Here is a 16,595-nt window from a genome sequence, read left to right on the forward strand (position 1 = left end):
AAGCATTTCTCCTTTGTTTCATGTAGGCCAGTGTTAGCTATTGTAGAAGTGGAAGTTCAGGAAGTTAATCAAGCTGCCCGTGAGAGTGTTTTCCAGGAAGTGTCATCTTTCCAGGGACCACTGGATGCCACAGTAGTGGTAAATCTGCTCTCCCCAACGCCTGAAGAGAAAAATGAATTTCCTGAGGACTTGCGTACAGAGCTTATGCAAATGTTTGAGGATTATGGCACTATTGTTCTGGTCAGGTAAGTTTGGGATCTGAAATAGCATGTCATCTATTCAAAACCACAGACTAGAAATTCCCTTTTTTGTCCTGACAGAATTAACTTTGTATTAGAAAGTAGTATGCTGGATTCCTTTACTGCATGTTGAATTCTTCATTAGAAATTGAATACAAGTATTTTGAATATCTTTTACCTCTCCTCAACCTGTTAAAGAAATAGTCTAACAGCTCTCTTGGCTGAGTGGAGGAGAATTTTATTCAGTACAGCACCGTAAAGCAGAGGCTTTGATGTGAATCGTCACCTTTAGGTTCAGGCCTCATTACCATGCATTGCTTCTGCTGGCAGGGTCCTTGGGGCCATACTTCACTTCCTCCAAGGAGGTCTGCTCTCTTCCAGCACTCTTTTGCACTTACTAGGATTTTCTGGCTGACTCCCCTTTCTTTTGGGGGTCATTTTGCTTATTTTTTAGTAGTATGGCTTCCTGCTGTTAGAGAGGGAGAGTGTGATGCCTTCTGGCAGAGCAGTTTAATTTCATTCTGGTTGATTCCGTACAGGGCTCCAGCATAGCTATGAGACTTCTGTTTTGAGAAATACAGGCAAAAGACCTGACAGTTGACCTGGGAGGCAAGACCAGAAACTTGTTTATGTTGTATTTGACCCATTTCTTAATGGAGAAAACCGATGACCTGTTGTTGTATGGTTTTATGAAGTACCAAATATAAGTTGAGGGTTCAAAAGCAGCCCTGCAGGAACAGCAGCGCCACTTTGCTTGTGAAGAAAAGGAGCAAGGAAAAAACATGCTTTGGTGGTATTTGTTTTGTTTTTAATTGCCTTAGAGCTTGGTGGTATACTCATCTTTGGGAACATCACATGTCCTCTGAGGGGAGGGATATGCAGAGCCATGGAAGTTAGCACAGAGGGAGTGTGGATATCAGACTAGGTATCCTGTCAACAGCTGCTGAGATATTTGTGCTGCTGCTTCAGCAGCAACCCAGTAAAGGGCAGGGTGATGGGGTCACACAAGGGACGATGGAGGAGAGGAAGAGCCCAACTGGGATACATAGATCACTCGCTCCTCCCAAAAAACAGAGTTGTGAGGAAAATACAACTAAAACGAAATACATAGCTGTACAAAACTATCATGCTTGCCTTTAAGGCTTTTCATTCAATGGTGAAGTAAAATGCACTGTTTTCTCTCTTTTGCCTTTTTTTACTAGGATCAGTGGAGGTCAAATGCTGGTGACATTTGCAGACAGCAAGTCAGCTCTTCGTGTTATGGATATAGATGGTGTCAAAGTAAGACTCTTTCAAACCTATAATAATAATTTCATAACAAATTTCTCAAAAGTGGTTGCTTAGAATGAGATAGTTGAGTTTGTAGCTAAATCAAGTAGCATTATTTTAAAGAAACTTAGTGCTCACAACGTCCTTAGCTTTCACAGCTGCGGAGGCTTTTAATGCAGTATTTCAGTTTCAGGAGGGCAGGAGGTGACTTTTCTTGGAGCTCCTAAGCAGTGCTTAGTATCTGGCCTCTGATACCACTGCAGAATACATGACTTGGTCAGTGTTCTGGCACTTGAAGCAGTTCTGCTGAGATTGTGTGTGACTTTATACTGTTGCCAAAGCATCCTCACGATTGTGGTTTGGAGATTTTTTTGTTTCTCTTAAGTGTATCAAATAAACTCCTTCTACCAAGCTGGAACAACATGACTCATTGGCCTCCATGGCAAACTCAGCATTAGCAGTAGGCGTTTACCTTCCCATCCCCGGCTCTTCCTTCCCACGCACATACTCTACAATTCATCATCCCCCTCATTTATGCTGACAAAACTGTTTGTGGGACTGCACTATAAACTTAACATTGAAGTAATGGATTTTAACCCTCATTCGTCTTTCATATTTGGAGTTTTATCTGTTAATTTGGCTCATTTCATTGATGTAATTTATAGCACAGACCCAAACACAATTGTATGTGCACAATGTGTGAAGGTGCTGGGAACCTGATTCAGGAACTTTCCAAAGTAATTTTGCTGCTGAAGCTGCTGCCTTGGATACATCTCACCCCAAATGTCATGGAGCAACACATATAAGCAGCTGTGGTCTTAATCTGTTTAATAATATACTTTCCATTTACATCAACCATCATATTTGGGATTTTCTGAACAGAGTCTCCTTACAGATGGCATCAGGTAGCAAATTCTTGTGTGTTTTAAAGCTACTGACTCAAAAATGGAACCCTCCCACACCATTATTACTATCCCAGTATCATTTTGACGATATTTGATGTTTCACCTATTTCTCAAGTATTTCCTAAATGCAGCAGCAGTGCTTTTGAGCTGTGAAGGTAATTTTCTTTCAAGAACATTGTTACAGTCTGAAAACTTGGTTATGGGGATAGGAAGAGTGCTTCCTTTTCATTTAGCTTCTGAAATGAAGCTTTAGTTATATCAGTTTCTGAAGCAGTTATACAATAGACTGGCAGCACTTGCTTATTCTGTTCAGGTGTTCTCATTTTGCGAAGTTGCTTGGCAAAGGGGAAACAATTCTTTATTTGCGTTAGGTCAGAGGCAGAGCAGTGAAGATCCGGCCCAAGACCAAGGACTGGCTAAAGGGCCTTCAGGAGGAAATTGCTCGAAAACGGGACAGCATTCTCCCCATGTCCCCCACAGCAAACTCCTGTCTTCTGGAAGAAAATTTTGACTTCTCGAGTTTGGACTATGACTCAGAAGGTGAGCAGCAGGTTTCTAAGCTAAGTTGTGAGAATTGCTTTGCTGACTTTGGTCGCACAGAGAAGGTACAGTATGAGCGTTGGTGGTATCTGAATTTGTAATGAAGCCACACTTCTTAAAAAGAGGATTGTAACTAAAGCCATGACGCGGCACTGTGCCTGGGCAGAGAACTGTTGCTTAGATCATCCTGTCAATTTAGTGTTATAACGTATGTTAGCAAATCCAATGTATGGTACAGTTGTCTGTATAGAAACAAACTGTAATGAAACACACGGGTTACACAAGAAGCTTGCCCGGCACGTATATTAAATTCACTGTTTGGTAGTAGAGAGAGGCAGGGAATGCGTTTGCTCACTAAGTCTTTGTTATCTAATATTTTCATTCAGGTGATATAGTGGAGGATGAAGATGATTATTTAGATGATGCTTTGTGTCAACACCTAGTAGCAGACACAGCAGAAGATATGCCTGAGGGCTGTGGACATTTTGCATCCACAGGTCATTCAAACAAATCTGGACAAAACGCACGGCTCTATAAAGGTAAATTATCTGCATTCCTTAAAGTAAGACCTGAAGGTTTGTTGTTTGTTCTCCTTTTGTCTCTATTTCCCTGTTCATTTGTATTTTCATTGTAGGTCCTCTAAAGATGAGGGTCATCTTTTTGGTACATGTTCGTACAGTGCTCAACCCTCCTTGAGTTAGTGACTGTAACTGAGGCCCTCAGGCATAACAGCAATGCAAATAATAAAGCTTAGATCTTCCTTCTCTCTAGCCCAGGGCAAGGCAGGAGTGCTGAAAAATGCTCGTTTCCTTTTATAGAAATTAGAGAAATTAAGTCTTTTTATCCATTTGGTGGTGTTTGGCACCAGAGCATACAACAAAAAATTGCCTGTTATTTTCTTATTGGTGAGGGCCAGAGCAAAAGCAAACCAAAGGAATCCTGTTGATCCAGTGATGGGCTTGGCCCTGTCCTTTGAGCAATAGCTGTGGCAATGCAGTCAGGTGTAAGCTGGACAGTCCAGGAGGTTGTTGTGTTCAAATTACTTCAAAGCAGCCTAAAGTTTCTCCTTTGTTCCTATTTTTTTATTTCTAAAGAAGTCGAGGTTCACACAACAGGTATATTCATTCTTTTAGTGCTTCATAAATGTGTTACCTTTTTTCCTGGTCACCTGGCTTGTTTGCACATTATTGTGAAATGACTTGGTAAAGAGAAAATAAAGCTGTGAAGAGAATACAGATAAAAAGTGCAGCAAGCACTAGCCAAGCCCAGTGGTGGTCTTATACTGCGATGTGATCAGGACATGCTTCAGTGACCAAGCATTGACAGGCTGGGTCACGTATTAAACACCACTTCATCATGACAGCAAGTGATTCAGTAGCTGTCTTTCTGCACTCTCACAGAAGTGCTTTGTCTTCTGACATAAAAGTGAAAACTTTAATACCTTCAAAGGTTGAGTCAGAAGTAGAGTTCAAAAAGATTAAATGAAATTCGTAAGTTTACGCAGACAGATTTTTCCAAACAATCATCAGAGTGATGTATAGCTTTCTTGCCCACCCTGAGTCATAGGCTGGGTGCAGTGTGGCCAGACCCAGAAACCTAGCCCTGAGCCAAGGAGTAATCTGTCATTATTAAATACTGTGAAGCCAATCACTTTGTATTATAGGATGCCTTGCCCTCCAAACACCTCTGGCCTACTGTGTGATGATTCATTAAGCTACAGAGAATTGCAGTGATTCTTTTCACCCACACTAACTCTTCTCCACAAAAAATATCACAAAGTAAATGGAGATTATAAAGTGTAGTTTGAAGGAGGTCAAGGTGGGGTCATGATCTCGCACAACTCAGAATATGATATATTCAGTCCATCTTGAAAGTCTCTGCAATTTCAGATGCCTCCATAAGCTTCCAATTCTGCCTGAGTAACTCCTAATCGAAGGTATGATGATTGTATAGCTGGTGTTCGACACAGATGGAAACCAGTGACGGACAGAACAGTGCGTATGTGTGTTTCTGAGGTCAGAGAAGGGCATAGTCTCACAAAATTGATGTTCCTGGGAGCCGTTGCCTAAAATCAGCAGCCTTTTAGGGGAAGGGATAGAGTGGTGGTGGCTGGTTTTTGTCTTGTGTTCAGTGTTACTGCCAGAATTTCAAGCCGTGCATTTAGGTGCCTGCATGATTCCTTGGATCGTACCGATGAGCCCGTACTGCAGCTTAGAAGAAGATGCAGAGAGAAGGGGGAGGGCAGGTGGGTTGGGCAGATCTCCGGCTGTGTCTCTGTGGCTGCCATCCGCTGCTGAGTGGGAGTAGGAAACTGTGAGGCAGCTCAGTATTCCCTGCAGAGCACAGCTTTCTGAAAAACAGGAACTTGTGTAAAAATGCCTGAAGTATGAGGGACTGCTGCTACCACCATTCCTTCCCTATCATCCTCTCCAAACCACAGGGACAAAACTAAGCCGAGTGGATTTTGGAGCCCTAAAGAACAGAGCTGTGTGGCTGGGCAGGGAAGAGAACTGAAGTGAAAGCCCTCACTTCAGCAGGCTGGGAGACTAAAGCAATCCCTACTCCTCACCTCTCCAGCTGTCAGAGAGGCTTAGATGGGATGAAAGACTGTGTAATAGCCGAGACATGTGAGGTGCAGCCAAGTGCTATCAGATTGAGGCAGCTGTACCTGTTAAGAGACGTTGCTGGAAAGCAGAGATGTGATGAGTGAGCCATTCAGACAGATTTTTCTCTGGCATAAAAAAACAGTTCTCCTGACCAAGGAAAGTTGTCTAATCCTCAGAGGAAATTCCTGCGTTCAGGTAGGAAGAGCAAGGCATTGACCGTGACTAGCCTCCTCGTGGCTGCCGTGACACAGTTTGAATGAGAGCAGGTTGCCACCAAGTCTGGCTGTGAAAAGCTCGGAATCTAACAAGCTGACTAGTGACCCTGAAATCAGATGCAGGCAGTCTTTCTGGCGATACAAACAGTTAATAAATGATGGAAAAGGGGAGAGAGAAGCGTTTGACCAAAGGGTAGCTGTTGCCCGGAGTGGGAGCAGGGAGACATTCGGGGAGAGCAAAACAATATGAAAGGAGCCACGTCGTGTTGCTGAGATACCTGGCTGAGGCCTGCCATTCATAATCACCACTCTCCTGACCGCCCGGATCCGGTACATCTCACCCAGCGGATATCTAATACAGATCCTTTCTAAAATTCCCCTAGATGATACGGACCTGGCCGATTTGAAGCGAGAGCTGGAGGCAAGTGGGGAACGCCACCGCCGCACTCCAAGCAGGTCTCTGTCCATTCCCACCAGGCCTCGGCCACTTCAGCCGCCACAGAGGCCTCCCCCTCCTGGTGAGTTTAACTTTTTCTTTAATGTTGTGTTGGCCCCAGCTGAACAGTTTTGCCTGCCATTTCTGGGTGACAAAGAAAGTAATACCTTGTTCTGAAATGTCAGGCTGTTGAGGTACTTTTACTTGCTTCCCAGTCTGTTTCAGCCTGACTATGGCTGCAGTTAGCAACGGGAGAAGTTTGTCTTTAGGATGACAGATAACTCCACAAAAAAATGCCTTAGTGAGGATGGAATGGCCCATATGTTTCATACTAACTCATCACTCAGAGAGCTGACCAGCCACTTTGTGGCAATAAAAAGAAACATCAGTATTTATGCCTGCTGATTTCCAAAGTCACTGAGTGTTTTCTCACAGTTTGTCTTTTTCTGACTTATTTGTAATCTTCCTTTTAAAAAGTTTTGACAAAATACTTGTTCTGGACAGTTTTTGCCCTTTCCTGCTTTGCAAGCAATTCTTGCTTGCTTTTGTGTTTATGAAAGAAATAAAAAAGTGGCTTATGATTTTCAGTGAGGCACAAAGGGGAAGTGATGCTCTTTACCTAAGCTCTACCCACCTGAGATGCCATCGGTGCTATGCTGCTCCTGTTTTTATGGCTGCTTCTGGATGAATGCTGATTGCTAGATCAGCATAATCATCTTTGCCTTCTGGATGACACAAGCTATACATCACATTTTTCTTGCAGTCCAAAAGTCTCTCTTCCGTATATATTTTCCAGCCTTAAATTAAAGGTTCTGTCAGACTCACTGCTGGAAGATGAGTTCTTCAGGGTTATTCCCATTCATTTCTGAGCCTATTGCACAGAAGTGACAACACTGGTATCTGTATTTCTGTGCCTGGAACACAATGTTAATGCTCAGCTGAGGTGATTGATTGAATTGATTAAATGAAAGCAAGACTAACAGGGAACTGCTTCCTGAAACAGTTTGAGATTTCAGCATTTTATTCTGTGTTGAGATTTTTTTCACCTTAGATTAGACCAGTAACAGTTCAGCCCCTCACTCCTCCTAGATCCAAGTGTCTTGCTCTTGGCACTCAGGCAGAAGGACTCAAGGTCCCCAGTGTCAGGAAGACAGTAAGGTCTCGCCTACTACGCCTGTCCCTGGAGGAGCAGGGAGGGTGACAGCATCTCTTTTATTTGTCACGAACAATTTCAAAGCACATTGGTTTTGCTCCATTGCAGATAAAACTTTGTACCAGCTCTTGAATGTAAAAAGCCATTTTTATTCCTCTTTCAGCCGGAACATCAGGCAAGAAGTCCCCCTCAGATGGTTCCCTCTCTCCAGGAAGCCACTCCACCTGCTCCATCCTGGCAACAGCGAAGCTGCTACCCGGAGCCCCTCAGCAGCCAGTGAGTCCTGCTGCTCGGCATGGCCACTTAGCACTGTCCTGCTCCCCCCCATCTGCATACACTGTAGACACTGAGCATCACGAACATGATGCACCTGTCATACAAGGAAGGAAGTCCGTCGCATGCCTGAGCTAGAAATGCCAAGATGAACTTATTGTAATGTAATACTAGACTGTAGGACCTGCTAGACACCAGAAAAATGTTATTAAATTGCCAGGAATTAGAAAAGCCAAAGAGGGAGAGAGAGAATGGTGCAAGACCGGGGCACTGTTGGTTTATTCCATGTGCTGCTTTCTGACGGATGCTAACTTGAATTTTTAACACCCTGATAATCTGCTTTAATTCTTTTCTTACCTCTTTTCTGATGGTCCCTGCTAGTGCCCAGCATACAGGAAAAGTCTTGGCCCTTGCCAGCAAGGCTGCTTGCCCTCTGAGGAGACCAAGACCGGAATGTGGGAACACCTCCCCACTCCTGTCTTGTTGGATGAGAACCCTAATGTATTGAACGAGGGATGGCTAAGGGACTAGCTGCAGCAGTAAGCCATCGGCCTGTCTGTCAGCTGGTAACAAAGATGTAATATCTGCCAAAAGATTCCCCACCATTTCTGTAGTATTTACAGATTGCTGAATAGCCACTGGCAAAACCAGAACTTTACAGGTGTGTGAGCTTAGCTGTAAGATTGCAGGTGTACAAGAAAAAACAGTTCTCTCAAGATTACTCATTCTCCTATTTTTTTTTTAAAGCCTAAAGTCCGGACTGGAATAAGTAAACCTTACAACGTCAAGCAGATCAAAACCACCACAGCTGAGGAAGCAGAAGAAGCTATTAGATGTCTTATGGAAGCTAAAGGAGGTGAGGACAGCTTTCTAACTGACTTCTAAAAATCTTTAAGCAAAGAAAACGGTAGGTGTATTCATCTTTCCCATCATAGCCCAGATGCACATACTTCTATTCAGAAGCTCACCTGAGCACTGCCATACACATTCTTGCAAGATGGTACCTGGTGTTCTCTTGTCAGTTTTGATAATAGTAACCTTTTTTTCAAGATGACTCAGGTTGTATATTTTGTTGTAGAACCTGTTAGGAGGAGCACCTTGGGTTATTTATGTTCAGCTTTAGTCTGAAAAATTAAAAGATGAAGATGGGGTCTTACTAAACTGCTGATGCCTTTGTTAGCTCAGAGTTGCATAAAGGACATTTACTGCTCTATTTAGTGAATGCTCACTATTCCAAGCAGAACTAGAGAGCAAATACAGCTGTGGGAAAAATAACCTGGATTCTGTTCACATTTGGCCAGCAAGGATAGTTGTAACCTAGATAGCAGCTTGCACCACTTCAGCTTGAATAGCTAAGCTAAAAGGCTACTCTCTGCTTAGGCTCTCTGTCTAATCCCTGGAGAAGAAAGCTTCTTGCAAGGGCAAGTTAGAGCGGGAAACTAGCTTAGATATTGAAACTTAGGCAGTGTGAATACAGCCTCCAGGGTTGCAAGTAGTCTTTCTGCTGATGCTGAAGGAATGCAGTGTGACTCTGGGATGACTGCCCGAGTTTGCAAGGCTCTCAGTTTAGGAGAAAAACATCCCTTTTCATTTCTAAATAGAGCAAATGCAGTTTGGAATAATCAATTTAATTAGAAATATCATAAAGGCACCTTGATGTTTGTTCCTGCGAGAGTCCTGTACATTTGTTTTTTAAATCAGATTTAGTCTCCATTAATTTTGAAATTCACGTTAAGCACTCTGGTAAGGAAATGAGTCCAGTCGGCATCACTTTCAGTCCCTTGTGCTGTACCACCAGTTCTTCCCAAAGTAAAGGCGCACTCGGTATTATTATCTTGATTATCCAGATAAGGAAACTAGGGCAAAAGGAGACTCGGGACTTGAGTCCAGTGCTCCTGAACTCCCAGCCAGTGTTTTATCCACTTGGCTAAATGGTGGCACAGCACTGCTGTTCTGGCATGAAATTAATTCAGACAGGGGAGTTTTTCCCTAACTGCCTCTTACAACTGTGACAGGATTGCAAAGAAAGATCCATGCTTATTTCTAAAACCTGCCGTCCTGGCCTGAGCACATTCCCTTTAGGCATGCATGTTTTGGGAAACATGACTGTGAAAGAAATGATCTTGAAGATACATTCTGATCAAGCCAAGACGCTAACTGGTTTTGCTTTTCAGGACTACCAGAAGATGCAGTAAAGCCTGCTCCAGCTAGAAACCAAACGTTCACCAAACCTGAGCCTCCTCCCAGCATCACAAAGTCAGCATCGTTTCAAGGGCCGCAGGCAGGACCAGTGCTTGTGCCCCATCGCCCGCCACCCAAAGTTCCAACTACGAAGAAGCCAGTACCTCTGCAAAGGAGTGGAGTCAAGGTGGAAAATGTAAGATAGCTGCAGCAAAATATACCCAGCCTCCATTACACAGTGTGAATGATGGCAAGAGGCGTGGACTGTTGAACAGTTCATATGAAGTCCTGTCATTTAAAGTTCTTAGCCAGCAGGGACTAAAATGATTTTGCGTATTGTAGTCACCAAGGCATAAAAATATACTAGGAGATCAGAAAGGAAAGAGAGCCTTGAGTTCCTTACTCAGCCATAGTCAGCTTTTCTATTTGTCAGTCCATTCTCTTAGATTTTGTTACTTTTCTTCTGGTTTGTCTAAACCTTGTCAGGATTTAGGACTCATCCCTTCTTTATCACAGCGTTTACTTTGGACCACATCATGAGCGGTCTGCTCTGTATTGATTCGAAGCAGCTTCTGGATCAGTATGCTGTTCTGTGGCCTGTTCAGAAACCTCCAACTTTTCTCACACGCCTTATAATGGGATTCAGCCTTTCACTTTGGATTCTGGATTCTGCTCAAGAGTTCGGGTTCTTAAAAATACAAACCTGTAGGTGCTGGGGTTTTAATCTGTCTCTCTGTCAGGTCTCTACAATGGAGATAATAGTTCTTCACCACTAGAGCTGCTAAAATGAGTATTTAATGGTGAAAGCAATTTAAGTATGAGAGAGACAAATACAACCTTTTATATTCGTCCTTTGACAGAACCTCTGCTAGGAAGCTCTGTTCTAAGCTGTTCCTTTGTAAAGGCATTCATCCCTTCTCTATGGTGGACTTACAACACAGCGTGTGCCCCTTCCTTAAACATTCAATAACAAGGAATGGTCTCTGTTTATTTTATGTTGTCGCCATTCCCAGGGCACTCCTGAAAGGTGCTGAGAGGGAGTGCTGTTTTGGCGTTAGTTACATGAAATCTCCTGCAGGAATATAGCTATTTCAGTTTGACTCTGTCCGCTCCTTCCTCCATCTGAGTGAATTCAGATGGGAGTCGTGTACTTGAAAACCTCTACCCAATCCACCTCTTTTTGTTAAAAAAGCATGCAATCAATCAGTCAAATGTGGGCAACTTAACAACAGCATATAGACAGAAGTAGCAGGGGATATATCCATCATGAAATATCGACTGGATATTTTGAGTGCATTAAAAAGCCTGTATATTATCTTTTAATACTAGGGGAGAGTAATAAAGAATTAAAATGCTTTCATTCAGTCACAGTGGGTGTGAGAAATCTGAGGCAGCCCTTGCCCTCTTGGACTGGGCTGGGTTCCAGTTATTTATATATTTTTAAATGGTGAATATACGCTAGATTGTACTTCGAGAGCTTACTTATAGCTTCAGTTCCTAGCATCAGTGAGATGTGACGGAGCCATGAATGCCTTTCTTGGGTTAGCTTGAGCTAATTGTCCTTCAACCTTATGTATCAGAACATACCCAAAGACACGTGCTAACGGCCCCATTAATTTAGCCCGCCCTATGCATTCTTGCTTAAATAACATTAGTCAGCAGAGAGATGTAACAAATAAATAACTCTCCAGAATGGTGTTAATTTGGCCTGGAGCAAAATCCTAATATGAAAGAGGCATGGTCAGAAAGAGATGTGTTTCTCATACAGGGAGCAAACGGGCTGTAGGATCCTTGTCCTCAAACAGCACTCTGTAAAGAAACACTGGTCCAAGGCACGATGCTGAGAATAGAACCAAGCAGGTACGGCCTAAACCTGTGCTGTCAAGCCTCCTCTGTGTACTGCTTTTTTTTTTTTCCTTCCAGTACTGTCAGCTTTTCTCAGCAATGCCATCAATAAGACTTGCACTAGGAGTGACTCAGACTTTAAGGTACCCTTTTTGTTCTCAAATTTCTTGTTCCTTTTCCCCCTCAGGCCATGCCTACGGAAGAGCAATTCGACCAACAGACAGTACAGTCTCCTTTTGGCTTGCCAGAGCCCTGTCTAGAAGCCGGAGCTATTCTTAGTCCGACCAGGATTACTCCAGTCCCTAAACCCAGAACGCCACAACCTGGGAAGCCTCAGGAGAGCAGGGGGAGCGGTGAAAGGCAGCCCTCCTCAGCAAGCACGGCCGAGGCCAGCGCGCCGTCTCCCCCGAACGCTTCCTTTGCCCCAAAGGTGCCACCACGAAGAAAGAAGTCAGCTCCTGCCACTCTTCATCTGCAAGTTCTCCAGAGCAGTGACAACCCACTTCTTAGTGGGTTAATGTTCAACTCCAACAACAATCCTGAGTTCTGCCCCCAGACTCAGGACTCTCGCGTCCCTGCGCAGGCTGCGCTCTCAGCTCCTGCATCCTCTGCCAGCCCAGAAAACACCACAAGTAAGCAGCTGGCACCCAATGCTGCAGAAGCAACGGGCGACCTTCAGGGCCCTCCTGTACCAGAAGGCCAGCGTCCACAGCTCTCAGATACCGGCTCCCTTCCAGAGAACAGCAATCTTTTGGACCTGGACACAGATTCTTCCTCCCCTCTTTCCGTACAGGCGGCATCAGCTACTGCTCCAGCACACACTCCAGAAAATTTAAAGTGCCCCAACTTGAAAGATTTCAGTCACTGGGTTACATTTAGTGATGATGAAGACAGCGGTGCACTGTCAGAAGGGTTCGACAAACCGCTTGTCTTAGAACAAAACAAATATACCTTGATGAACACAAATACTGATTTAGAATTGTAAAATTTGTCCCCTTAACGTTCCTACAGAAATCACAATTATGATGCAAAATGAAAATAAATCTTTTGCACAAAGATTTTTATTTAAGGAAATAGATCGTCTGTCCATGCTACATTTCAGTCTCACGTTTAAATATAAAGATACTGCCCCTGGAGGGAAGTGTACAGAGTATATACAACCTAACATTATCTACAGCTTGTTTGAAAAGTTCTTTATTCTAAGTTATTTCTTTTTATTAATCCATCTTACGATGTTTTATTTAATTTCAGGTACAACTCATATGTAAGAACATGTAATGTTGTATGGAAAAAAGATGTTATGAAAAACATTCTCCTGTGAACTTCATATATTAATCAATTTCTGTCACTTGAAATAAAGAACCCTTATCTTTAATACTTAGACTGCTACAGTTATTCTGGAACAAACATTGGAAAGGGGAAGATACACCAGTGTAACTACAGCACTAACACGGATAGTGCTCTGCTACTACGTTTCTGCTGTGGAAACAAGGCTTAGACAGTATCTTGTAGATCTTAACTAGCTGCAGCGTTGGCAGGCCCCTGTACTTACCTTGTTAAACTCATTCCTGTGTTGAAAGTAAAGTGTAAGGTGTGTGCTATCAGGCTGTCAAGCAGAACCATGAGAGGTGGTGCCCCTGCATCAGCAAGAAACGCCTGCTCTTACTCCAGACCGGGCAAGTGAACCCCCGTGTTACCGCAGACCTCTTCCAAGTGCCATGCTGCTACTGGCGCTGCAAGCCCATGCCTCAGCTATTCTGAAAGGGCTGGGGAGCCTCTCGGAATATTGCTGCGCCCTACGGTAAGATCAAAGGCGGCTCTGGGTGGTTTTCTACGGCGGTTCCAAAAGGCGCCCTGGTTTTTGTTCACAGCAAGCCGATGCCAAACAACAGACTTTACAATGAAACCGCACGTGGACAACGACAGTCCTTTTTCGAAGAAATGCTATAGTCTGCTTGTATATTATCTATGCAGCTACTGTGGAAATATGAATAGTTGAGACCTGCTGATGACATAGCTCATTAGCACATTAATGTCTTACGCTAAAGACAGTTTAGTAATTCAGTAGTTGTGTCCCTGTTCCTATTCTGCTGCTTTGTAAGAAAACGCCACGGCAGTCTTTTATTTCCACAGTGCAGAGGAGGAAAGAGCTGGTCTTGGACCCTAACTTTACGCACGTGCAACGCAGGCTGTTACATCCTGAAACTCGGCCGCCGGCACAGGACTGGGGGTGGCAGAACCCCCCGGCAGAGAGGAACAGTAGCTTATGGCCCAGTAATGAGCTTGCCCGCTCACAGCAAAGCTCAGCTTGGACACCAAAGCGGTAGGGGGTGGAAGCGTGCAGAGCTGCCGCTCTCCCTTACACTTAGCCAGCGTTCCACCAGAGCCCACAGGACAAGTGTTTCAGGTGAGTCTACAGGTCACTTACCCCAGCGGGCGGACTCCTGAAGTATTGCTGCTCAGCTCAAAGCAGACTTGATCTCCATCATGAAGTCCTCTCTCGTTTATTAGCAAGCCAGCAGTCACGCTTCTCAGAAGCCCAAGATGTTGGCACGGATCATCCCTGGTGCTAAATGTGTCGGTTATCTGCTCTCGCTGCCCAGGCTTTTGCCTTGCCTGTGCAGTAAAACTGTACGCTCTAGATGCCATTTGTTCAAAGTAGGCAGTTAAAAATGATGAACAGATTGCAACTTGTCATGGTAACTTGTTAAGAGAAGCATCAATATCTTTTATTATTAAAGGAAGGAGAGCATTTTTAAGCAGTTGGTGAAGCTGAAAAAAGCCTCTTGTTTTCCGATGTTTTTTGCAGAAAAAGTGTCTTAAAAAAAGCAGAGATTTTTTTTTTTTCCTCCATAGGAAATGTAATTTACTGGTTCTCAGCTTCCTGGAAACTGGGAATTCAGCCATTTTCTTACTTGTAATGCTACCTGTTTCACTGCCACTGCCCAAATTTGAACACAAGACATCCTGTAAGAGAGGATGCTGCCTTTGTCCGAGCACCTGCCGTCCTCCTCTGCTCCCTCCTTTGCCAGACACTTAAAAAAAAAAAAAAAAAAATCCCCCAAACCTTCAAAGGCCAAGCCAATAAAACCCAGTGCTAAGCCTCTTACGTGTCCGTTTAACGTGGCAGCAGGCTGGTGAATAATGCTGAAGCAAGACAGTTGTTTCCCTACCAGATGACACAGAGCCTTAGTCTCTTCGTCCTCCTCTTAAAAAAAAAAAAATAAAGTGAATATTTATGGGCACATTGCAGTATAAAACATTAAGAGCAGTAAAAAAGAAAGAGTACATTATATGACCATATCCAGCATTTTCTGCAAAGATAATTAACAGCTCTAGGACAGCTAATTTACATGTTAATGAAAGTGTTAGCAGGAAAGCCAATTAAAGTGGATTTATACAAGTCAAATAAAATCTGCTTTATTACTCTCCTTGAATAAGAGAAGTATGTAGCCCTTAGCATTATATTTTATGTCTATGTACGTGGCAAGCTGCCCGTTAAAGTATGAATCCCTGCAGCTAGCTGGTTTATACTGTCAGTGACAGCGTATACCGTTCTGTCGCAGCAAATCAAGGGAAGGGAAGAGACAGTCCAGCTGAAAAGGTTACAGCAAAGAACGAGGAATCTCCTGTCTCAATATATTATCTTCCACACTGGTGCCCAGCACCCCAGCCAAGTGTTTTTCAGAGGCGGGTTCCAGTTTTCATGCTCAGGAGAAGCTAAGCAGGGCCAGACTTGCTCTGCATTTGGGAAACCATTACAGAAAATCAGACTGCAGGAGGCGGTGATTCTTTCCTTCTCACTCAGGATTAAGCCGGGCCCCACCACAATGTGAAAAGAGGCTAAGTAACCTGAACCACCGTTAGCTGGCGTCCACAGCTAGGGAACCCACAGCACGGCTCTGTCCTCAGCTCTGCTGCCCGTTCTCACTGGGACATTATCAATGGAAACCAGTGTTCCCAGTGGCAGCTGTCAGTCTTGAGCTTGTCATATAACGGGTGGCAGGGACTGGCTATCCCATGACGTTTTTCGTGTTGTGAACCCAGTGCTTGGAAATCTTAAAATTGTTGACACTGGCTGTGAAGCCAGGCAGGAATGATTTACCAGAGGCAAATATATAAGCGTCTCTGTGCTTATTTAATGTGAGAGACTTTGGCAAACGCCTAACACCATGTGAGCTTGCGCAGGGCCCTGTAGTACAGCAACTTTAAGTTGCTACAGGCATCCTGATTGTTCAGCTGCATTCGTGTTTGGAGCGGGTAAATGGGTCTCCTTGGTACAGCAACTGCCTGATGTAGCTTTTTTAGGTGGGTGATCACTGAAACAAACACAATGAAAGAGAACCAAACCCAAAATATTGTTCAGAATTTCCACTCTGGCAAATCGACATTTTTGCTTTTTCCTTTTTGTCCAGAATTGACATTTTCACCAGATGGAAAATGTCTCCTTTCCAGCTAGCTGCTCTGCCTGGCACCATGGAGCACAAATGACAGCGAAAGCCAGTTTGCACTGGCATAATCACAGCAATTAAAAACTTGATGACTGTTGCTACCAACACAGTTATACAAGAGTGATGGACAACAAGCGCACGAGGATTGAAAAACTCCTGTTAACCCTCCCTTCCCGTCTTACTATTTTAGTCTTGGATACCACAATGCAGACGAAATACCATCTTCTCTGGCAATTCACACATACCAGCTAGCCACATCTGCAGCTGGGTTCCCAGCTAGACAGGATTAAGAGCACAGTTTGAGACCTAAGAATTCACGTAAAGGCACTATTCTGAATTAATGTGACACCAGGGAAGCATGAAAGCATACCTTTCTAATGGGAGGCAGACATGAATGCTACACAACAGACCCTCTGGCCCTCAAACCAGTGTCTGTGCATGGTTTAGGCTGCACTTTTGCAAAATCTAAAAGCACAACTGAA

General features: G+C 43.8%; 1 protein-coding gene across 2 annotated transcripts in view; it reads left to right on the forward strand.

Moving 5' to 3' along the window:
• Positions 1–13,037, forward strand: part of SYNJ2 (synaptojanin 2) — a 67,017-nt gene extending 53,980 nt beyond the window's left edge. For both annotated transcript variants that reach the window (XM_087774328.1, XM_087774329.1), the window contains exons 19-27: positions 27–245; positions 1,442–1,520; positions 2,785–2,953; positions 3,340–3,492; positions 6,158–6,292; positions 7,527–7,639; positions 8,384–8,492; positions 9,811–10,013; positions 11,850–13,037. In XM_087774328.1, coding sequence (XP_087630454.1) covers positions 27–245; positions 1,442–1,520; positions 2,785–2,953; positions 3,340–3,492; positions 6,158–6,292; positions 7,527–7,639; positions 8,384–8,492; positions 9,811–10,013; positions 11,850–12,647 — 1,978 coding nt within the window. In that variant the 3' untranslated portion in view covers positions 12,648–13,037. The remainder of the gene's footprint in view (positions 1–26; positions 246–1,441; positions 1,521–2,784; positions 2,954–3,339; positions 3,493–6,157; positions 6,293–7,526; positions 7,640–8,383; positions 8,493–9,810; positions 10,014–11,849) is intronic.
• Positions 13,038–16,595: the final 3,558 nt, after the last annotated feature.

Source organism: Nipponia nippon, unplaced genomic scaffold (assembly GCF_047370975.1).
Source record: "Nipponia nippon isolate SJK-2023a ecotype South Korea unplaced genomic scaffold, ASM4737097v1 scaffold_4, whole genome shotgun sequence".
In the NCBI taxonomy this organism is placed as follows: Eukaryota; Metazoa; Chordata; class Aves; order Pelecaniformes; family Threskiornithidae; genus Nipponia; species Nipponia nippon.